The sequence below is a fragment of the Calypte anna genome, chromosome 2 (assembly GCF_003957555.1).
Source record: "Calypte anna isolate BGI_N300 chromosome 2, bCalAnn1_v1.p, whole genome shotgun sequence".
Lineage (NCBI taxonomy): Eukaryota > Metazoa > Chordata > Aves > Apodiformes > Trochilidae > Calypte > Calypte anna.
The window spans coordinates 108,311,188-108,335,016 of record NC_044245.1 but is presented as its reverse complement, the minus strand read 5'-3'; the positions used below and the strand labels follow the sequence as shown (position 1 = coordinate 108,335,016).

Sequence of the window (23,829 nt, the reverse complement as noted above, 5' to 3'; positions counted from 1 at the left end):
CCACAGGGCAAACTTTGGCCTCCTCAATCAACTGTTAAGAGAAATCCCATGGGACAGGGTGTTAGAAGATAAAGGGGCTCAAGATAGCTGGTCAATATTCAAGGACCACTATTTGCAAGCACAGGATCAGAGCATCCCTATGGTTAGGAAATCTAGTAAGGGAGCTAGGAGACCAGCATGGTTAAAAAAGGAACTGCTGGGAAAACTTAAGTGGAAAAGGAAAATCTACAGATCATGGAAGGGGGGGCTGGTCACTTGGGAGGAATACAGGACTGTCGTCAGAGGATGTAGGGAGGCAATTAGGAAAGCTAAGGCCTCCTTGGAACTTAACCTTGCAAGTCAGGTTAAGGATAATAGAAAGGGCTTTTTCAAATACATAGCTAGTAAAACTAACGCTAGAGGCAATATTGGCCCACTAAGGGATGAGATGGGAGCCCTGGTGACAGAGGATATAAAGAAGGCAGAGGTGCTGAACGCCTTCTTTGCCTCTGTCTTTATTCCTGCAGGGTTTCCACATGAGCCCCAGATTCATTTAGCCCCAGAAGTAGTCAAGATAGATAAGGAATTTGACGTAGTAGATGAGGATTGGGTTAGGGATCAGCTGAGTAATCTGGACATCCATAAGCCGATGGGTCCAGATGGAATGCATCCAAGGGTGCTGAGGGAGCTGGCGGAGGTCATTGCTAGGCCACTCTCCATCATCTTCAGTAAGTCATGGGTAACAGAAGAGGTGCCTGAGGACTGGAGAATAGCAAATGTCACTCCAGTCTACAAGAAGGGCAAGAAGGAGGACCTGGGTAACTATAGACCGGTCAGCCTCACCTCCATCCCTGGAAAGGTGATGGAACAACTTGTTCTTGTCACTATCTCCAGGCATATCAAGGACATGGGGGTCATCAAGAGCAGTCAGCATGGTTTTATCAAGGGTAAATCATGTTTGACTAACCTCATAGCCTTCTATGAGGAAATTACTAGGTGGATAGATGATGGAAGAGCGGTAGATGTGGTTTATCTTGATTTCAGTAAAGCATTTGACACCGTCTCTCACAGCATCCTTGTAGATAAGTTGACCAAGTATGGGTTTGGTGATCAGGTAGTGAGGTGGATCAGGAACTGGTTGAAAGGAAGGAGTCAGAGAGTTGTAGTCAATGGGGCAGAATCTGGTTGGAGGTGTGTGACTAGTGGAGTCCCTCAGGGGTCGGTACTGGGACCGGTGTTGTTCAATATCTTCATCAACGACTTGGATGAGGGTATAGAATGTACCCTCAGCAAGTTTGCTGATGACACTAAGCTGGGAGGAGTGGCTGACACACCGGAAGGCCGTGCTGCCATTCAGAGAGGCTTAGACAGGCTGGAGAGTTGGGCAGAGAGAAACATGATGAAGTTCAACAAGGGGAAGTGTAGAGTTTTGCATTTGGGGAAGAACAACACAATGTCCCAGTATAGGTTGGGGGCTGACCTGCTGGAGAGCAGTGCAGGTGAAAGAGACCTGGGGGTCCTGGTGGACAAGAGGATGACCATGAGCCAGCAATGTGCCCTTGTGGCCAAGAAGGCCAATGGCATCCTGGGGTGCATTAGAAAGGGTGTGGTTAGTAGGTCAAGAGAGGTTCTCCTCCCCCTCTATTCTGCATTGGTGAGGCCGCACCTGGAGTATTGTGTCCAGTTCTGGGCCCCTCAGTTCAAGAAGGACAGGGAAGTGCTTGAAAGAGTCCAGCGCAGAGCTACTAAGATGATTAAGGGAGTGGAACATCTCCCTTATGAGGAAAGGCTGAGGGAGCTGGGTCTCTTTAGTTTGGAGAAAAGAAGACTGAGGGGTGACCTCATCAATGTTTTCAAATATGTAAGGGGTGAGTGTCAGGGAGATGGAGTTAGGCTTTTCTCAGTGATGACCAGTGATAGGACAAGGGGTAATGGGTGTAAATTGGAGCACAGGAGGTTCAAGTTGAATATTCGAAAAAATTTTTTTACTGTAAGGGTGACAGAGCCCTGGAACAGGCTGCCCAGGGGGGTCGTGGAGTCTCCTTCACTGGAGACATTCAAAACCCGCTTGGACATGTTCCTGCACGATGTACTCTAGGTGGCCCTGCTCTGGCAGGGGGGGTTGGACTAGATGATCTTTTGATCTTTTGAGGTCCCTTCTAACCCCTAGGATTCTATGATTCTATGATTCTTTGCTCCTTGGTCTCCAATGACTAGGACATTAAGGAATAGCCTGTCTTTCATTTATATACCAGGCAACAAATATTGCCTTTAGATAGGATGTAGCTGTGTCTCCACTGAGCCTGTTTTTCATGTTACACCACAGAACACTTCAGAGCAGTGGTATAAAAGAAGTGAATTGCCAACGGATACTCCTTTCCCTTCACCACTTGAGATTTCAAGAGATTTGCTTTAGTTCATCCCTGGGATATGTCCTACACTATACACTGCATTTCAAAAATTACATCCTCAAACCTACAAATATTAAAAATACAAATATTAAAGTTTTAAATACCTAAAACTTTAAGCAAAATCATAACCTGTCAGCACTTCATAACTCACACATTCAAAGCCAAGGCTGGCAAAAATCACTTAAAGAAAAGTTATATATGTATACCACTTGTCCACAGTAATAGGACTTTGTGTTTAATGCTGTGACTTCTCTGAAAGAACAAGGGATAAAATGAGGAAGTATTTGTAGAAAAAAGTAGTCATAAGGTATGATGGGAATTGAGATCCATATAGCAGACTGATTTAATAGAACTAGGTTCTTTTTCCACTTGTAATCATCAAGGACAGCGGTTTGCTGGTGAGATAACCCAAGAGCAAAATATTTCTTACACAAAAAAATATACTAGAACTGATTGTCCGAAATTAACTTTTGAACTGCTTGCCATTTCGTCAGTATTCCCATTTATTGCCTGGAGGCTTCTTATCTTCCATAAGAGATCAGTGAAAATCAATATAAAGATGATATTTTAATACATAACCATTTATATCACCATAAACCTCTATGCTGGTCTGGAGAGCTGGAATACTTCACTTTCCTGGCAGTTAATTTTTTGACTTACAAATAAAAAATCATGCCTAATACTGTGAGGCTTTAACATTTACTTGAAAGTATTTTAAGGAATATCACAAACTCACAATTACTTTAAAACATTTTGCTTTCTCTATCAGTAGCACATTTTTTCAGTATCCCCTTTGCATCACCAGAACTACTAAAGCTCTGAGTACTTTATTATTTTTATTGCTATAGCCATGACCTTTTTTATTCCTTGGTAATCTATTTTCCTTTGTGCTTGGAGAGTGATTAGAATTTATTTGGCTAGCTAGAGACCTTCCAAATACAAAAGAATACCACTAAACTCAAAACGGGCTAACTTCCAATTGCATCACTGCTCATAAAAATAATTAGTTGAAATATGCTGCTGCACTAGTGATTAAAACAGTCTATTTGCCCTCCTGGCCATATTAACAATGTTCAGTGATTGCAGCAGTTAAAAATAAATGCAGAAAAGGGCATTTTTGAATAGTCAGGAACGAGCACTGCAATGTAAATGGCTTAAGGTCAGCAAATTGAATCTAAAACTTGTCTCATGTCATCATGTACAAAATTAAAAGGGTCAAAACTCTGAGTCTATATTTAACCAAATATATAGACCTCTCTGTTAGAAGAAAAGAAAACATTTTCCAACAGAACTAACGTTTTTACATAGCAGAATGATACACACAAAAGTGTTTGTTTAGTTGGTGTATCTTTTTTACCTTTTGCTTTGCCATTAACAAAGATACCTATACATATATCAATTAGATACGTCCCTCTGGTAGCCAGGTCTTTCTTTCCAATTATTTCTACAGAGGACTCTTTAGCCTGTCCCAAGCCCTGGGCTTACAATCGGATCTCCAGCTACTCTAACTACATGTACTCTTCCTGGATTAAGGCTCTGGTTGTTTTCCTTAGTATTGGATATGATAACATTTACTATTCATGTGTGCTGGAGAAGTCACCCATAGAAGAATGAGCAAATCATATGCTTGGACAATTAGAAAAATCCTTAGTACTGTGTAAATGATGGGGAAGCTCTTGAAATACATTATGGAATAGATCTTGGACAACCTTCCCTCACAAAAAAGCAATTTTGTAGTCAAGACACGGAGTGAACCACTATAGGTGTATTTTTACCAGGTGTATTTTTACCAGAAATAACTGGGCATGATAAGAATGTAATAGGAAAGTGAAGCTTTCAGTGGAAATACCGCTCACATCTTCACAAAAAATACACCAATGACTACATGCTGTCAGCAGGAGGGAGATAATAAACTTTTAGGTTTCAGGTCAGCCTGTTTATTCATTACTTTACCTTAAGGGGTGGAACTCGGGGTTCTTCTCTGTGTGGCTGATCTTTCTCAGATGGACTTGCTGAGGAAGCACTACGGTTAGGCTGATCATCATCTATTCTAGCTCTCTTCTCTTTGCAGATTCCAAAACTGTGCTGTTCTGCTGTTTTCCTCTTTGGAATCTCTGGGTCTCTACTTTCATTCCTCACTTCAGGTGATTTTGTGGGTTCTAATGACTTGGAAGAATGTGAACTCTCTAGGCGGCTTTGGGTGCTGCCTGTTAGTTTGTGAGATTTACTTCTGCCCCCTTCAGGGAACGCAGCTTTCTCTAGAGATGAGGTATATAGTTTATCATGCAGCTTTGATGGAAGCATTTCGATATTTTTACCAACTGATCCTTCTGATAAGACAGCTACCTCTGATGGCAAGAGTGCACCTTTCTTGTCACCTCTTTGCTGAACATTTTGGTTTTTAATTTTGATCACCTCTGGAGGAGAATGTTCTGGAATGGATGCAATGTAGGGTTTCTCAATTTCAGAATGTGACTTACATGGTTGATGACTGAGGTTTTTGCTCTGGGGCTCTTCCAATACTGAAGGATCAGATATAATTGCTAGTGGACTAACTTTCATATTTTCAGGGGCACTCTGAAGCTGCTTTGGCTGAACTACAAGATTCTCTTCTTGAACCACTTTAGGAATGGTAGAACTTTCCTCCTTCAGTGTGGGAATGGAGTCTTCCAACAAACACGGTGATTTTCTTTGTTGCAGAATTATTCTTTCATTGCTTGGCGAATTAGAAACTGGAGATGTCTCTGATGGAAGAGGCAAACTATTTGCCGCAGATGTTTCAGAAGTTAGAAGAACAGAAGATACTGAAGATGTTTCTGATGCTAAAGGAAAATCAGACATTGGAGATGTTTCTGATGTTAAAGGTAAATTAGAAGCAGGTGATGCCTCTGATGTTAAAGGTAAATTTGACATCAGAGATGCTTCTGAGGCTAGAGGTGAGGTGGACATTGGGGAGATTTCTGACATTAAAAGTGTGTTCAAGTTTTCATCGCTGGCCTTTTGCTGATTATCACCTTCAATGTTTTCAGTACTTGACACTTCAGATGAGCAAGCTGTTTCAAGAGATGCTGGAGTGCAGGGTTCCTCAGAAGTCGACTGAGTGTCTCCTCCAGGAGAGGCAATACAAACACACGGTCCTTCTGGACTTCCAGAGGAAAAGGAAGTTTCAGAAATACAAGCATTCTCAGACAATTGTTCCTCAGGGTCACTTTGAAGCTCCATATCCACTGTAATGCCTCCACCAGTGAACAGGGGGCCTTGCAGAGCAGCATTTTGCATTTCTGATGCAATTAACTCCTTTGCAGACTCCGAATCCTTCTCTGCTGTATCACTGACAGAGTTTGTGGATGAAGCTGATCGTGCTGGTGATACACAATCCTCCAGCTGATCTATCACAACTGACATCTCCTCCTGAGGGCATTCTGACTTCAACTCCACTTTAATTTCAATGTGAGATACTGTATCAGTTACATCATTCATCATGACACAGGACTCAGTGCTGTCTACAAGCTGTACTGACTCTGTTTCTTCATTTGTGCCAGTTGGACTTACTGACTCCTCAGAAAACTCATGTTCTGTTTTATGGTTCTCCTCTTGGCATTCACAAATACTTGTCTCAACCTCTTCAGCAACCTCCTCCTGAATGACTGATTCTTCGGGTATCAATATATCCTCTGAGTCTGCTGATGGATCCTTGACAGGAACCTGTTCCATACTACAAAGTGAGGGACAATAATCTCTCTCTGGTACAGGTGGAATTTTAGCACCTTTCTCCACTTGGTCCTCAAAGGTTGCTTTCTTAGAAGGACCAGGTGGGCCAGAAGATCCACACAAAGAATTGCTTTCATCTTCATCATTATTCTGCACTGCAGTAAGTTTCATTGATTCCCCTCTTGACATTCCCAATCTAAATAAAAACACACAAATTAAAAAGGTTTTTACACCACAGGGATGATAAAGGATGTCTTTCTCACCTACATCTTTTACTTGCAAAAAGCAAAAGATGAAAACAGTGGTTTAGTTAAGTTGTGGCTACCTAATTTATATATGAATTCATACATTTTGGAAACCCAATTACCCAATTTTTCTTACCAGTGTTAAAAAACTTAACTATTTAAAAAATAAATAATTTATTATTCATTTTTTAACTACTTGAAACTTTAATAAAGCAAACTACACAGATTCACTGTGACTCATACTTTGTTTTGATTTCTGTGACTGTTTTGTTGGTTGCTTTTTTTTAAATACCAGCACAGCACTGTGATGCTAATACAGTGTGCACTGCAGAAGATATGCACAACTTCTTCTGTCAGTAGTGTTTCTAAAGGAAATCCCTTTTTTTCCTCTTATGCCTGCATTTATGGTCAAGCCAGCCAGACATCTGTCTTAAATGCTGCACATTAAAGAAAAACCTGCACCTAAAACTTATAAGGCAAAGCATGTGTTTCAGTTTTGTAATTTGACAGTCATTTCAAATTTATGATGAAAATCAAAATAACTCTACTTCAGCCTCCCTTTAAAACTCAAGCCAATTACAGAGATCTCACTTGACAGGTTGTGTGGTTTGGCTCCATTCTTTCAGCAAAGGAAATACTTCATTTAAGATAAAAACTATTTCTAAGTAAACAGATCTGCCCATATACTATCAAAATTCAATTTCACTACAAATAAAAAAAGACTGATGTTCTTATGGAGCTAAAAAGACAAACATTTCTAATCTATGCTTAATTCCCAGGGATTAATTAAAAGTAACCATTCCTATGTATACTTTTCTTCTGAAGATTTTATCTTTGGTACTGAAATTATTAGCTTAAACAACTTTTATTACATTCAGGGAATTAAAAAACACAACAAAAAAACCCTCAAGGGGTGGAAGAAAAAAAGGTTATTTTAGTAAATATGTGTGCTCTGACATTTCCTTTTTAGGACAGTGCCAGTACAGGTGTTCAGCATCTCCAGTATGATTTGCCAACCAGACTTTGTGCCTCAGCAATTCCATCATTATAGAAAATACACAATAGCTGTACTGGACACCTTAAAAGATATTTTAAGGTTTTAAGGATCTTCATTTTATCTTTGTTCTCATTTTAACAAAAAAACCACAGAATAATATGGAAACAAGCAAGTTTAAAAGATACTCAGAAATTATGTAAACAAGGTAAATTGCCCATGTGCAGCCAAAGGATACAGACTATAAAGGCCAGTGAATATTGAAGGATAGTACAAACATGTAAAAACCTTCAAATCTGTGGTTGCACATTTTAAAAATACTGAACAGATGCATTACAATGATAGGTGTAAATACAAAAAAAAAACAAACAACAACCCCATCCTAGAACCCCAGCCCAACCCTAGAAAGCACTCTCAGGGTAATTATTAGTCCCTCACTACTGATCACTCAATGTGTACAACATCTCCCCATGGCACCAATATACTGATTAAGGACTGTCTAGAGAGTAATTCAGAACAGCAAATTTACATCTCCTGCATTTAATGTATTTCAGAAGATGCATCTGTCTTCTATATAGACTATAGGTTCCTCTGTAGTCTAAGCTTAGGTTATAAGTTTAGTTCACCTAGCTTTAGGTAACTTTCTCCCCCTAAAATTCCTGTGTGAATGCTGTCTCTGCCCATGCAAGGTCCCTTGCAACCCAAGCCATCATATAGTTTTATGAAATGAGCAAAAGTTATTTCAGGAAAGGAACGAAGGACAAGATAAAACATGGATGCAAATATCACAAGGACACTATGCAAATCCAAGCTTTCTAGTAACATATACTGTAGATGAAGGAGTGTAAGAAAAAGAAGATAATGCAATATTAAGACAGCAGAGCACGTACTGAATCTCAATAGTGTCTTTGCATTATTAGAAATACTACTGTCTTGAAGAAGATACTAGAGTGAAGAAAAAGGCTTTCAAAAGGAGAAAGATTAAGAGCAGCATATATAAGGTAATCTCAGATAGCAAGATGAAAAACTGGTCTGCCTTCTTCCTTCGAGAAAGAGACACCCAAAGTTTGCAAAACAGCACAAAAATGTGAGCACAGCAGTAAACGGCCATCGGTGAAAGCGCTAAGGACAGGATTCAACTGATAAAGTAAGTGCAGTCATCAAATAAAGAAAAAACCAGATACTCAATGATGTATGGATGCTGACTGCAGTATCAGGGAAAATGTTAAAAAAAATTAGGAAAAAAGTATTAAATTAACAATTAAATTTAGAGGAGGTCTGTCCAAAATTAAAGCTTTGACTTGGTGAGCTAGCAGTGCTGTTCTGACATGTAGCTCTCAAGAGTGGGAAAAGAAATATATTGAGACAATATACTACAATTCCTTGCAATCCCAGGGCAACAAGCCAGAAGAACATGGATTTCTGGCAACATGCATCAGCTGATCCTAGATAAATGAGTGCAGAACGAAGTTGGTTTTGGTTTTTGTTTTTTTTTTAAGAAAGTCAGAGAGAAAAAATTAACAACCCTGAGGAAGTGGAAAGAGAACATAAATGGATGGTAGTAAACTACATCTGACAGTCCCATGATAAACACCCTGTGTACAGATAAGAGATAACACAGGAAAAATAATGTGTAGAGCCAACATGGAAGAAGCACTCTAAAGCCTTTGGATGCCATGAACTGTGAAGTGTGTAAAAATGACTCTGCACCTACTAATGGTTCTTCTCTATATGTTGAAACTTGAATTTACTTATGGAATATTAAAAGATCAAAGTCAGAGAATAATACCATTGGCTGTAAAGTGAGCATGTTAAACTGCACGAGAGATCCATTTTGTAGACAGCACATGCAAGAAACAGCTCAGGAAACTTTAAAAAAAAAAAGTAAATAATGAGAAAAAGTACTTCAGTCTGGCCAAGGAGTAAAGAAATAGAATCTGCCTACTTAATGGCCAGGAAGAAGAATTCAAGTGAAACAACAGAAGATGGGGAAAAGGCAGGGGGGACCAGATTCAATACTGCAGTAAAAAATGGAAATTATGTGCAACATGACATTTTGCATAACAATGTTGATGTCAGGAACCTATCAGCCCAAATGACACGTATCACTGCAGACTGAGTAATTATCTGCCAACCATTATAGTGTCCAGTATTCAGCTAGCACAGCAGGACTGCTGGCTCTGTGAAATTATGAGTATCACTCTCTGTGTGCATGACAGTCATTTATGACTGAGGAACAGGCTTCAGCTAAAGTGAGGTGCTCGTGCTTTGCTGGTACTCAACTCCTACTTCTTGTGGAAGTCCCTGTGGCAATAACTTACACAGCCCTTTATGTAACTGACTCTTCTCTTGCCATGCATAATGAAAAGCCATTATATTCCTTATCTAAAAACCTAATTAATATTTTTATACTAAAGGGATCAACCCATGGACTACACTGAGGTCTCAGAGCTGTTAAGTAAGAAATTAAGTACATAACAACAAGAAACTCTGCCATACTAGTGCCCTAGAATGTCCATTATATGTAAAGATAAAGTGGTATAGAAATAATACTCACACTGGGAAAAAGCACCTAGCAAGGATGTGCAAAATAGAGTATTTAAAAGGATCTGTCCATTTGCTGTCTTGTCTTTGCTATATTCCCCAATGCTCCAAGGCAGTAGATAGTGAAAGGTAGCATTCCTACTGCAGAAACCCTTTAGTTAATGTCTTAAGTTAATCACTTATATGAAGTGTTCCCTGTGCCCTGGATTTCCTCAGTAGAAAACATCTAACAACAAAACTTAAACACCTCATATGATGACGGTTGTCATGGCACATTTTAATCTGCTAACTATTATGCATAAATTCCATTAAAACAGACCTCAAAAATTAATTTTAAAATGTCAGTAACTTTTAAAGAATTAGTTTATAATTTTTATTTATTAGCATTTTTAATACTTAGTATTTTTAAAATCAGTGATGTAATTCTAAGTATTGATGGATTAACTTTATAAAGCAATTTTTTTTTAAAGAAAGAGTCTTGCCTTTTTAGAATATGTGAGAAGAACTGAATCTTCATCTGCTGCAGAATGCCGTCTCTGAATCATCATCAATGAAATTGTGCTGACTTGCCCTAGTTATGCACTTGGAGTAATAATATCTAATTAATTTTACTTATTTAAAGGGAATTCATGTATTCTTTGCATCTTACTTGTAAAATTAGCCTAGTCATTGTCTCTGTCTTTTGCCTGTAGCCAGAATTTCTTGTGTGTTGTATATTCTCCTCCTGCAAAGGGCCACCTCAGACAAATAAAAAAACCCAGTATTTGATTTTAGAAACTTAGGAGTATCTTTGAATAAACAAGATAAAGTATACTACAGAAATTTTGTCTTTTCATCTGTAGAAGCTGTATGTATATTTTGCAGGAGGGAAGAACTGCCCTAATGCTATCTTTAAAAACTGTATTAGAAAATACGTGCTTGAGCCTTGGGTCTAAAGTTCTTCTTGGAATTAATTTTTTTGGATTAGTTACAAACCTTAAAAAATTCAATTGTAATTCAAGTGTAGACACACTTCTATAATTCTACCCACAACTTCTTCCACTGGAGAATGACTGACTTTGATAACTGCTTTATTAACTTTTACAACATATGACTATGATTTGTGAAGCAGACAATTTTATTTTCATTTCCTTCTAAAAGAAAATAAAATAAGTATTTTTATTTGCTTCAATACTTACTTTTCACCATAAAACCTTTCAAAGAATTTTTCTTTCCAAGGTTCTGTTTTCTTTTCCTTTTCAATCTCTTGTCTGATGCGCAACTGCATTTCTGGTGTAAATTCCCCTAAAAAAAAAATACTAACATATTGAATAAAAGTTGTCAAGGTTTAGCTTAATATGGGGTTATTACAAATTACCAACACAAAGATGACATACAGTGATTTCTACTACAGTCATCCAAGAATTTCAAATTAAGAGAATGAAAAACAGAAGTGTGACGTAGAAAGATTTAATTTACCATATAACATCACTATTTCAAAAGTAATTGGTGGGATTTAGTTGTACACGTTTATGTTTCCAAGGCTTTCAGTGATGAAAAACCTTTGTGTTTTTAAGCTGTCAAATTAAGCTGCCACAGCAAGCTGTAAAAATGTACACTAAATTCAAAATGGAATCAGCAGTTCTTTTTTTTTTTTTTTTTTGCTGAATTACTGCTGTTTAACACTTTCTACTTTAAAAGCGTTTCTCGAATGTTGAAACAGAGACATTATTCATAAAAACAATTAACCTTTGGTAAATCTGAGAAGGAGCAGAGTTACCTTCTGCCAGTCGCTGTTTCCACCCTTGTGCTGCATATGCGAAGAATTCATTATTTAGAGCAGAGCTACTGAGGCGCAAAACTCCATCGCTTCCCATCTAGAAAATAAGCCGATGGTAGCAAAAGATTGTGTCAGAAATAGCTTCAGCTAAGATCAAGTAAAAACAGAGTTTCAATTAAGGGGAATGGGTACAGATAGGGAGTGGGAATAACAAAGAAAATTACCTAACATCACTGAAACAGCATTTTCATTTTAGCTGTTACTGTAAATGCGAGGGGGCTATAAGCCGGAATCAGTGTGCTTTTTTCAGTCATCTGTATTACTGACAATAACTCAGTTTACAACTGATGGATGTGTTTTAATCACAGCCCTCTGTGTTGAGCCTACGTCTAAAGCTATTGTACAATCAAAAATCAAGACCATTATTGCACTTGTGCATCTGCCTGGAATACGGTACAAAACGAATTCATTAAACGTAATGAAGGCAGTAACATCACTGGTTTTAAATAAACCTAGCACACTATTGGCTAATATGCTGGAATAAGAGTGGGTGACAGGTAACCTTAACAAAATAGCTGGTGTTAACTCAGCACTGGTAACTAAAACTATATAAACACATAATTTTATACGTATCAGCAAGAAAACCTGTGGAAGAACATTATAATAATTTTTGCTTTCTACATCTGTCAAAACACCATTAGAAGTCTAAATCACATTAGTTTCTACAATAATTTTTAAAAGCAACTTAACTATTGTGCTTTTTAAAATCATAAAATATAATGCTTATTGTCAGGTTGTGAGGACATGCCTGACTATTGAAGGAATTTTAATAACTTGGAAAAGAAATTATATAAGCAAATTAGCAGTATCACCTCAAGCATAATAAGTATACAGACAATAAAAAGAAACTAGCAAATTAAGGGCTATAGAAGGGAAATGGGTGAAGAGGTAATGTTGCTAGAACAACCTCTCACTATTTCTCATCCTTTAAGGTAACTAAGACAAACATTTGACAACACCACTTGTGATCTAGCTAAATCCTGCACATTTCCCAGCATATTAACACAAGTTTTGGCTACAAAATATGCCCTAATTCACAGTGATTGTTTCAGATTGGAAACAGAAAGAAAGTAACATGTCAGAAGCATTATATGATGTCTAGCTGTATCTCCCTCAATGAATATTTCACTATACCAGCACTCTCACTGTATTTCACCGATAATGCTGGCTCTATTTCAGAACAGTCTTTGCTGCTTTACTCATTGCCTAGGTGACATCCTGTCCCACAATTATCTCATAGGAGTAAATCAGAAAGATGTACAGTAGCAGAAAGACAAGCAGATTGATGAGCGTGGACTCTGTAAAACAGGCCATGCTAAAGGCATTCGATTACAGCAAGAAAATAGTGCAAAGGTGTCAGAGTCCCTCAGCAGGATATGAACCTACAGTACTGCTGCCTGTGATTTCCAGATATATCGCATTGTTTTGCCGACAAGTCACAGGCTTTGCTTTCAAGTGAAATAAAATGCTTCTATGTCTCTCATGATGTGTTTTGGGGAACACGTGCACGAATTACAAATAGGCTATGAGTAATGCTGAAACTGGAGAAAAACTGGAAAGAAACAGTGAAATATGCAGTATAATCAGAAAGAAAATAAAATCAGTGAGACAAGAGAAGGGCCATAAAGAACACGTACTTATTGTATAAAGCAAACTGGTATGCCACATTATCTTCTTTCTTGTTAAATCAAGTATTTAAATTCCAGAACTGACTGATTAAAGTAAGATTTTAGATACAAGTGCACCTTTTTTTTTTTTTGCATCTGAACAAACAACCCAATATATGGTGGAAAACTGCTTACATGATTTTCTAAAGCAGTAAGGTGAGAAATTACAAAGCAAAGAATCACAAGTTACAAAATAAACAATTGTTTCTCAAGAGAAAGGTGATGAAGTGACCGTTAATTTCTATACAGAAGGAGACGAAATAGTAACAAACCCTTGTGTCAGGTTCTATTCCAAACTCCAGTAAATTCAAGATGTTATCCCTAAGCCTGACAGAAAAGAACAATACAGAGATGAAATTGTTCTTATCATATTTAAACTCACTTAAATGCAGGCTGACTCTGAAAGGCATGGTCCTCCTGAAACTCCATTGATCAGCTGATGGCAAAAACAGTGTAGCCATCCCACTATCCAGCTCAATAAATCTCATAGGAAAGTAATAATTTGCAGACAATAATTTTCAGTTAAATCAGAATGATGATCCAACTTATTCTAAGGTGTCATGCAAAGTTGGAATATACAGCAAGAGGTGGAAAGAGAATGCCACTTTTCATAAGCAATCCACTTTCAGATTGCATTAAACATAATATGAAACTGTAGCCATGTGTGATTGAGCCATGTCACTAGGCTGCATAAATCAAGACCTTTATGAAGACTGCCAAGTTATATTACCACAGAAGAAGAACATTATTAGCTTCATTCTAACCCTGTTGTTTTTAAGGAGGTAAGAAAAGCAAGCTTTGTAGGAAGAGTTACTGAATCTTCTACTGGCTAATTTATTTGGAAAAAACACCAAGTTTTTGGGTGCTCAATTTCTCTTAAGGTAAGAAAAATAATGTGCAACCCCTAAGTTAAATGCTAGAAAGAGGCTCAATCAAATGCAAACGTTAACTAGTCCACCTGAGACAAAAGTACAGGATGGAACTTTAGAGCAGAACGCATACATTAGCAAGGCCACAGGCAAAGTTCAATAGTTCTTGTGGGTAAGAAAAACCACCAGGTTTTAAGTACCTGTGGAAGAAAAAAGAGGGCGCGGGGAAGGTGGGGGGAAGCAGAGGAATAGCAGAAAGGGGGAATGGGAAGATTGGGTTACTTAAGAAGAACAATTAGTATCGGCTAATTAGCAGTGGAACAACAGATCACTTATGGATTGCATTGCAAAACATGCACATTGCACTGATCACTTCAGTTATTAACTGTAGCAGCTTACAAGTATCAGGGTGCTATATTCACAAGATTCCAAATTTGATGCTAAAGATGCTTAAGTTATGAAAAGTACAAAGAACAAATTCAAGACAAAGCTTATGCCAAGTTCACGATAGCCATTGCCTCATTGATGAACTGGTGGAGAAGGACCTTCCCAGAGAGCTGTGATCATGGGACCTAAGTAGCTGGAACAGCCAAAATCTAGACAGAAAGGCATATAATGATAGAGAAGGTGGAAACAAACTAATCAATTACAGCAAAAGCTTCCAGTGATCTATTTTAATATCACACAAAAGCATTATTTCAGGCTTAAACACTGGAGTGATGCATAAAAGTAGTCTCTATTCTTACAGCAGAAGCCCCATCCCTGGAAACTTTCAAGGTCAGGCTGGACGGGGCATTGAGCAACCTGATCTAGTCGAAGATGTCCCTGCTCACTAGAAGACAGGCTGAAGTCCCTTCCAATCCAAACCATTCTGTGATTATCTGATCTTTATACACATAATTGAGGGTAAGAGATATTGGAGGAAATTGAGTTAGCCAGTCCCAATGACTCTGCCAAACTTGCTCAGTAATTTGAATCAAAATAAAACTGGGGGGGGCTGAGGGGAAGGAGAATGAATCAGAAAGAATTTATTTAGTCAGTTAAAGCTCAAAGAAAAAAGGAAAAGGACAAAAAAGCTAAAGAAAGTCATAATGGCTAAAGAGCTGAAGTGAATGAGACAGAAATTTTCTAAATGTTATAAAAAGAAAATACTAAGCAGAAAACATCTCTGAGGAAATCATAGTCTGAGGAAGTTGGGGTTGTTCAGCCTGGAGAAGAAGAGGCTCCAAGGTTACATTATAGCAGCTTTCCAATACCTCAAGGGGGTCCACAAGGAAGCTGGGATAGAACTTTTTACATGGGTGTGTAGTGAGGGGACAAGGGGCAATGGTTTCAAACTAGAGAGGGGAGATTTAGATTAGATATTAGGAGGAAATTATTTTCTATGAGGATGGTAAGACATTGGCACAGGTTGTCCGGGGAGTTTTGTCTGCTCAGGGAAGTTGCCACTGCTCCCTTCTTGGAAGTGTTCAAGGCCAGGTTGGGTGGGGCCTTGAGCAACCTGATCTAGTGGGAGGTGTCCCTGCACATAGCAGGGGGGTTGGAAGTAGATCATCTTTATGGTACCTTCCAACCCAAACCATTCTATGATTTTATGATTCTAAACTAACATGAAGTTCAAAAATTTAGCTATTTTTGCTTCATTTAGAGATTTTTCCAGAGGGAAAAAAAGTTCGAAGAAATTAGAACAGACACAAAATGAGCAATGTTACATCTAGTTGTTTTTCATCAGTCTAAAAGAAACACTACCACTAAGAAAGAGGTTTCAGTCCTTTTTTCAATACACTATTCAAGTGAAACAGGATGACATTTTTTCTGCTCTGTTAAACTTGGAGAGTTGAAGAGGTCTTCGTCCTACAATATTAGCTAACACACTCTACTGAAATCTCCTTTTCTTACCTCACCCAAAGAATGCACCTTCACCTAGGTCAACATGTTAAAGTGGAAACTGAGAATTCTGAGGATAAAGGGTGTTTTTATTTCTCTGTGCTCTGATGACAGAATTCCCGTAATTAACCACTAGATCTAAATTAGAATTTGAAGAAACATGTCAATAAAGCAATTTTTAAATACACTATTAATTTTTATGGTATGTAAAAAATGCTGTACAACACAGACAGTGTGCTAATGAGCTGGAACAACAAATATGTCTTGGAGAACATATGCTTTATCCTGTTGAGCTTTAAATTTCCGTTTTTCTAATTAAGCACAATGGTAGAATTAGGCTTTCTAACTAATACTTCTGTGAAGAATTAAAAATGGCTTTTTAAAGTTACTCTTTTTATCAAAAGCAAACAAAAAAATCCACCCAACCTCAAAACATATCTGCTAGAACCAAACATCTGTTTGTACCACCAGCTAGTGTCAAACACTTAGCTACTAACTGCTACTAACCTTCTTTTGTGCTTTTATATTTTAGCTTGGAGGAGGAACAGTCCTATAATTCAGCCTTTCCCAAAGGTATGTATAGGAATTATGTTCAAAAGATAGAAGATAAAAGAAAATACCTTAAGACAGTTTGGCATTAAAGCCTTAAAAATATTAAAAATGAAAAATTTAGCAGCACACAGGAAATATTTCATTTTATTCATGTATGTGGAGAGACACCACTGCCATTTTATAACATGGAACAAATGTGATTCTCCAGTACTGGGCACCAGGATAAAACTGACCTATGAGGAACATACTGTACAAATGTAGCATCTCAAGATACACCACCTTAGTGACTGATTTTCTAAAGGTAAACACTTTGGTGAACCGGCAGAGAAGACCACTATTCCAACCCTACTTCCCAAAATTAATACTAAGAGGAACTCTCTCCAAAAACCAGAACTGTTTGAGTCCCAGTACACAGAAATGCTTAATTTAGGTACTCTGCATCATGACTCTGGAAGAGCTCCTCTGTTTCCCCTAACAGTAAAGGATACATAAGGAAGATGAGACTCTTTAATCAGGGCTTCTACATTTGCTGTCTTAGATATTCAGCGTGAAACAGCCTCTCTCAACCTAAATGCAAAATGAACATCAACAGTTATGTTTGTAGCATACCAGACGCACTCTGCTCTCATGCTCCATAAAATCCCCAAAGGATTAAAAATTGCTACCTAACATACTAAAAAGTGATAGTAAGCTTTAGAAGAGATTGCAAAAAACACAACATGTGTCTCAATATGCATGTGCTTCTACCACGTGGGCATTCTCTAAATGCAAACTACTGTGGAATACACAGAATCACAGAATTGTCATGGTTGGAAGAGACCACTAATATCACCATATTGAACTGTAAACACCACCCCTTCCCAATAAAATAAAATATATAAAAAATATATATTTATCAATATTTGTATCATCATGCCCACTAAAGCATGTCCTGAAGTGCCTCATTTACATGGTTTTTAAATATTTCCAGGGATGGTGATTCCACCACCTCCCTGGGCAATGCCTAACTACTCTCTCAGTAAAGGAATTCTTCTTAATGTCTATTCTAAACCTCTCCTGGTACAACTTCAGCCCATTTCCTCTAGTCCTATTATTATTCACTTCAGAGAAAAGGCCAGAACCCACCTCCCTACAACCTCCTTTCAGGTAGTTGTAGAGAGCAATAAGGTCTCCTCTCAGTCTCCTCTTCTCCAAACTAGACACTTCCAGTTCCCTCCATCTCTCCTCACAGGGCTTGATCTCCAGACCCTTCACCAGCTTGGCTGCCCTTCTCTGAACTTTCTCCAGCAACTCAGTGTCTTTCTTGTAGTGAGGGTCCCAGAACCGAACACAGCACTCAAGGTAAGGCCTCACCAGTGATGAGTACAGTACTTCTCTTCTCCTGCTGACTGCACTATTCCTGATACAGGCCAAGATGCTATAGGTGGCCTTCTTGGTCACCTGGGCATATTGCCGGCTCATATTCAGCCGGGTATCAACCAGCATCCCCAGGTCCTTTTCTGCTTGGCAGCTTTCCAGCAGCTCCTCCCCAGCCTTTTAGTATTGCATGGGGTCACTGTGACTGAAGTACAGGACCTGGCACTTGGCCCTGTGAAACCTCATTTTACTGAACTTGGACCACTGATCCAGCCTGTCTGGCTCCCTATGCAGAGCCTTCCTACCCCTGTGCTGATTGACACTCCCACCCAGCTTGGTGTCATCTGCAAACTTACTGAGGAAGCACTCAATGCCCTTATCTAGATCACTGATGAAAATATTGAACAGGACTGGGCCCAAAATAGAGCCCTGGGGAACACCACTTGTGATCAGCCAACAACTGGATTTAACTCTGTTGACAACAACTCTCTGGGATCTGCCAGGTAGCCAGTTTTTAACCTAGTGAAGAGTACACCTGTCTGTGCCCTAAGCCTACAGCTTCTTTAGGAGAATGCTATGGGAGACAGTGTCAAAAGCTTTACTAAAGTCCAGGTAGACAATGTCCACAGTCTTTCCCTCATCCACTAGGCAGGTCACCAGGTCATAGAATGAGACCAGGTTGGTCAGACAGGACCTGCCTATGCTGAACGCATGCTGGGTGTGCCTGAAACCCTGGCTGTCCTGCACTTGCCATGTTGAGGGCATTCAGTATGAACCCCTCCATAATTTTTCCAGGTACCAACGTCAGGCTGACAGGTCTGTAATTCCCCAGACCCTCCTTCTAGCCCTTCTTGTAGATGGGCCTCACACTGGCAAGTCTCTACTCATCTGGGACCTCCACTGTTAACCAAGACCATCAGTAAATGACAGGGATTGGGTGAGCTCCTCTGCCAGCTCCCTCAGTATTCTCAGGTGGATCCCATCTGGCCCCAGGGACTTGTGGGTGTCCTGGTGCTGTAGCAGGTCTTGAGCTGATTATGGGGGGAGGTTGTGCTGCTCTCTGTCCTTATCTTCTAACTCAGGAAGTTTAATATCCTAGAGGTGACTGGTCTGACTAATGCAGATGGAGGCAAAGAAAGCATTAATTTTCTTAACACACACCTTGGTGAGTAATTCTATTAATTTCTTACATGTCCACTGTATTGGATAGGCAAACAGTGTCCAAATTTATGTATGCTGATCCTATAAATTTCCTTCACTTCCTTCTGGTCTGAAGTCTGAGGCATTGTTCTTTCCTGCCATCATGTCTTTGTCACCACTAAACAGATCTCATACTTCTTAAGACCATGCTTGGTGGTTCACGTGGTAACAGAAGTGAACTGCCTTCTCTTTAAAGTCCCTACTTTTTAAAAATAGGCTGCCTACTTAGATTGCTTTAGCCACCTAAATACAGATGTAAACAGCAGCTATAAGTAGCTATTAACTATCTTAACAGAAAACACTGACCTTAGGCCCGAGACTTTTTCAAGGCTTGCAAAGCAGAATGTGTAATGGAAGACAGAAAGCACAAATAAAAGTTTGGCCCAATTGTGTTTGCTTCAGCTGGGATAGGGTTAATTTTTCCCATAGTAGCTGATAAGGGGCTGTGTTGTAGATCTGTGCTGTAAACAGTGTTGATAATTCAGGGATATTTTAATTACTGCTGAGCAGTGCTTACACAGAGTTAAGGCCTTTGCTGCTTCTCACCTCACGCCAGCATTGAGCCTGCTGGGAGGTGCACAAGAAGTTGGGAGGGGACACAATTAGGACAGCTGATCCCAAGTGACCAAGGGGATATTCCACACCATATGCCATTATGCTCAGCAATAAAAAGCTGAGGGAAGAAGAAGGAAGGGAGGAACTTTTGGAGTGATGATGTTTGTCTTCCCAAGTCAGCCTTACACGTGATGGAGCCCTGCTCTCCTGAGGATGTCTGAACGCCTGTCTGCCCATGAGAAGGAGAGAAGGAATTCCTTGTTTTGCTTTGCTGGCATGCACAGCTTTTGCTTTACATATCAAACAGTCCTTATTTCAACCCATGAGTTTTCTCACTTTTGCCCTTACAATTATCTCCTCCATTCCACTGGAGGGGAGTGAGAGAGCAGCTGTGTGGTGCTGTGTAGCTGCCAGCTGGGGTTAAACCATGACACCAATTCACTAGCAAGTCCCCCAGGTGATATTATCAAAATATATGTGCACACCACCAAAACTGGGTGCTTGCCACCAGTGATCAGTGGCTTCAGGACACTGCTTAAAGTGATTCTGGGATTATTTGAGGGGGTGTCTCCTAGCAATCATAACAAAAACAATATCCTGACTCACACTAAAAACTATCATTTGATTACAAGGATTAATATTTGCTGATAATTATTTCTATAGAGTTACTGCCAAAGTGAGGCATACAAGCTTAGACCCTACAGCTCTATACAAATGTTACTGAAAAAGTAAGGGAGGGTGGTGGCATTCCTGGTTGGAATTAATTTTAAGATTAAAACAACTAATATAACTGTCTGGATGTGACTTAGGTTTCCAATCTCAAAATTTAGTAACTGGAGGTCTAGCCAGTGCAGTCAGCAGAGTCTATGGGACTATTGGGCTGACCAGCAAGTTGGCATCTACTTCACAGTAAGATAAGTAGCTCTTCAGGCATTTTCTTCAGGTATTGACTTGATCTGCATTGTCTGTAATGGGAGTTTAGACATTTGTAGACATACAAATTTAGATGGCTTCATTTGGAAGGGAATCCTACCACCCTCTGTGCCTAACAGCTGAGAAACTGAATACAGGAAAGCTACACAGCAGTAGCACATTGCAACAACAGGAAAATGTAACAAGAAAAGCACTGAACAAGTTAATTCCCACAGCAACAAATTTCTAAAGGCAATGGAGCTCTTCATTCACTACTGAAAACTTAAAAAAAAAGACACCCTTTTTTCACACAGAGCAGAGTTAGATACAATTTGGACAAAATGTTCCATGTATAAGCAGTCACACAAAACTGAGCACCGACACAACAGACAACAGACCCAGATCTACTGCACTGAACACCAAGACTACATTCCTTTTCCCCTTGGATCAGCATGTCTAAAATGGGCACACGTAAATTTTAAACAGGTAGTCTCAGGCACAAGTAACTATTTTACAGGTGTGACTGTTTGGCAAGTTTGAAATTCAGATATAACTGTGCAAAGCACCCAAGCATAACATCAGGAAATAAAAAAGTTCACTCCCTGCTAAACCCTTCAGACCTTCCTATGATCTTTATATACAGATAAAGGTAATCCCAAAATTACAACCTGCTCTACAAAAAGGAAGGAACCAGTCCCCAAAACAGATGAGAAAACCCAGTGCTCTCAGTATCCAAGAGATAGATCACCTCCAAAGGGGACTGCAAGAGGGGAATGAAGGCAACAGAGATCCCATTAAGGTTTTGGAAGGTATGATGCCTGCAAAATCTGCCCATTTCACTGATTATTAGACTCTGAGGTCTACCTACATTCACTCTAAGCACACAGCCAGAAATAAGTCTGAGTGGATCAGAAGCAACAAGGAGGATGTAGGACTCATCATGGGACCTAGGGGTCTGCTGATGTTTTTATAAGCAGTGAAAGACATATACTGGTAATGGAGCCATGGTTTAATAGGTGCTATAGACAATAGATTTGGCTTCTTCACCCATGGGGTGATGCCATGCGTGGCTTAGAGGTTTAGAGGAGGCAATAGGTAAGAAAAGATGGAAAACAGCCCTCACAGAGGAAAGGAACTTCTTGTAAAGACAGACTTGCCAATTTCTCCAAAATTTGAATATTGTATTTATGTACATGGCCCAATAACATGGGCAAATCAAACCAAATAAAATCATCTTCTGTGGACCACTGCAAAAGCAAGTTTATTATTAAATAAGGGGGTTAAAGAAAGGGCCAATATGACCACAGTGGTACATTTATATCAGTCTTTCATGGTTGAACATTAGTGCAAGAACTACAAATGGTACATAGGGGGGACTTGGAAGATTCAGTTGGCAATCAACATTTTGATTTAATTAGCGAAATGAAGATCTGGTAATTCAAGTGACTGTTAGTAACATATAAGATTAAAGCTTGTCTGGGAAAAAATAAAGAAGAAATGACAACAGAGTAAAAAAAAGGCATACTTTCATAAATGCAGAATTAATTGGGAGAATCCACAAGAATGTGCTGCTAGTGAAAAAGGAGTTAAAGAAACCTCATGGTTTTTAAAGTAAACAATACTGAACACATGGAGTGCAAAGCCTCCTGCAAAGGAATAATGGGGATTGTACAATGAGGCCACATTGTCTTAGTTAGGACCTCACTGTTGATCTCACAGCATGAAGGGAATGGAAATGAGGTCAACTTACTAAGCAAGAACACCATCAGAACATAGAATAATGGGCCAAAATTAAACACAGTTGGCAAGGGACACATCAAACTCCAAAAGAAATAATACTATAAGTACATTAGGAGCAAAAGGATGATGAAAGAAAAGGTTAGTCCACTGTACAACATAAGAGAAAAAATAGAGGGATACAGAGACAAAGCTAATGTTCATACTGGTTTTTTTTTCATTCATCTTCACCACAAATCTGCTGCACCAAGGTACATAATATAAATAATTACAGCAACAAAAGAGTAAGAGCTCACACTTGAAGAAGCAAGGAGCTGAATATTACTTAATGTATTCAAATCATCTGGGCTGGATAGACTAGCCTGTTAAATGCCCAGTTTTGAATCTGTTTCAGAATTGTTAATAGATACAGAGAAGTGAAAAGGAAAACTGCAAAATGATACCTGCTATCTATATGTATACAGCACATGTATCACCTGTACCTAAAGAAGGTGGTAAGAACAGCTAAGGATTCAAACACTAAGCCAGCTTTGGAAGAGCTCTATGGCCTATGCACCGACAACCAATTATTTTTTGAGATGCCCAGAGGTGTCCTAAAGTTATTCATACAAACACATTCTGGTCACATACAACCCAAAACCTACAGAGGGCCTATAACCTTTTGAAGAAGGTGGGTACAAGACTACATACTGGAGCGCATCTTAATTGACACAATAAACCTGCGTTTAAATATCTTGCTTGCTCCACATGTCTTGAAGCTCTAGAGAATATGTGCAGTGACTAAAACACAATATATGACACTACACAGGGCTGCTTGGAAATCAACATGGAGCTGAGCAAGAGCCAACATGAATTTGTTGAGAATAGGTCATGTTAAGTCAGCCCATTTTCTTTCTGACAGCGTAAAAGGGCTTGTAATAGAAAAGAAACAGCACAACTTTTATATCTTAACAATGCTGTGTCATATGATACTTTCTTAAGCAAAGCTAAGACACAAAAATTGTAATAAGGTAGCTATAGAACAACTCAGAACTCTTTAATTAGGCAACTATTGTTCATTTATTATGAGTTGGAAGGCTGTATTTCAGGGCCATGATAAGACAAGGAAGGACTCTACAAATAACATCTGTCAGAGAGTCTGAGTACACTGAATTCTACAAGTGAAACTCAGAATTCTCTTGATGGATTTGAGAGTTACTTTGGAAAAAAGAGGGATAATTATGGCACTACAATAGCAGCAAATGCAAAGTTTCAGATTCATGTAATAACAACTAGAGAAGTACAAGATCAAGAAACTAAGTGGCTATGTGATACTTCAGTAGAAAAGAATTTGTAGTTCATGAGCACATGGGCTGATCACAAGCTGAATGTAAAACAACCTTGCTATAAGA

At 39.0% G+C, this 23,829-nt stretch overlaps 1 protein-coding gene across 1 annotated transcript in view; it reads right to left on the bottom strand.

Annotated features, from left to right (window-relative positions):
• Nucleotides 1–23,829, bottom strand: part of ASXL3 (ASXL transcriptional regulator 3) — a 129,649-nt gene that overhangs the window by 5,394 nt on the left and 100,426 nt on the right. Inside the window, exons 9-11 of the mRNA XM_030445427.1 lie at nucleotides 11,644–11,740; nucleotides 11,063–11,168; nucleotides 4,344–6,297 (exon numbers count right to left, since the gene is read on the bottom strand). Of these exons, the coding sequence (XP_030301287.1) occupies nucleotides 4,344–6,297; nucleotides 11,063–11,168; nucleotides 11,644–11,740 (2,157 nt within the window). The remainder of the gene's footprint in view (nucleotides 1–4,343; nucleotides 6,298–11,062; nucleotides 11,169–11,643; nucleotides 11,741–23,829) is intronic.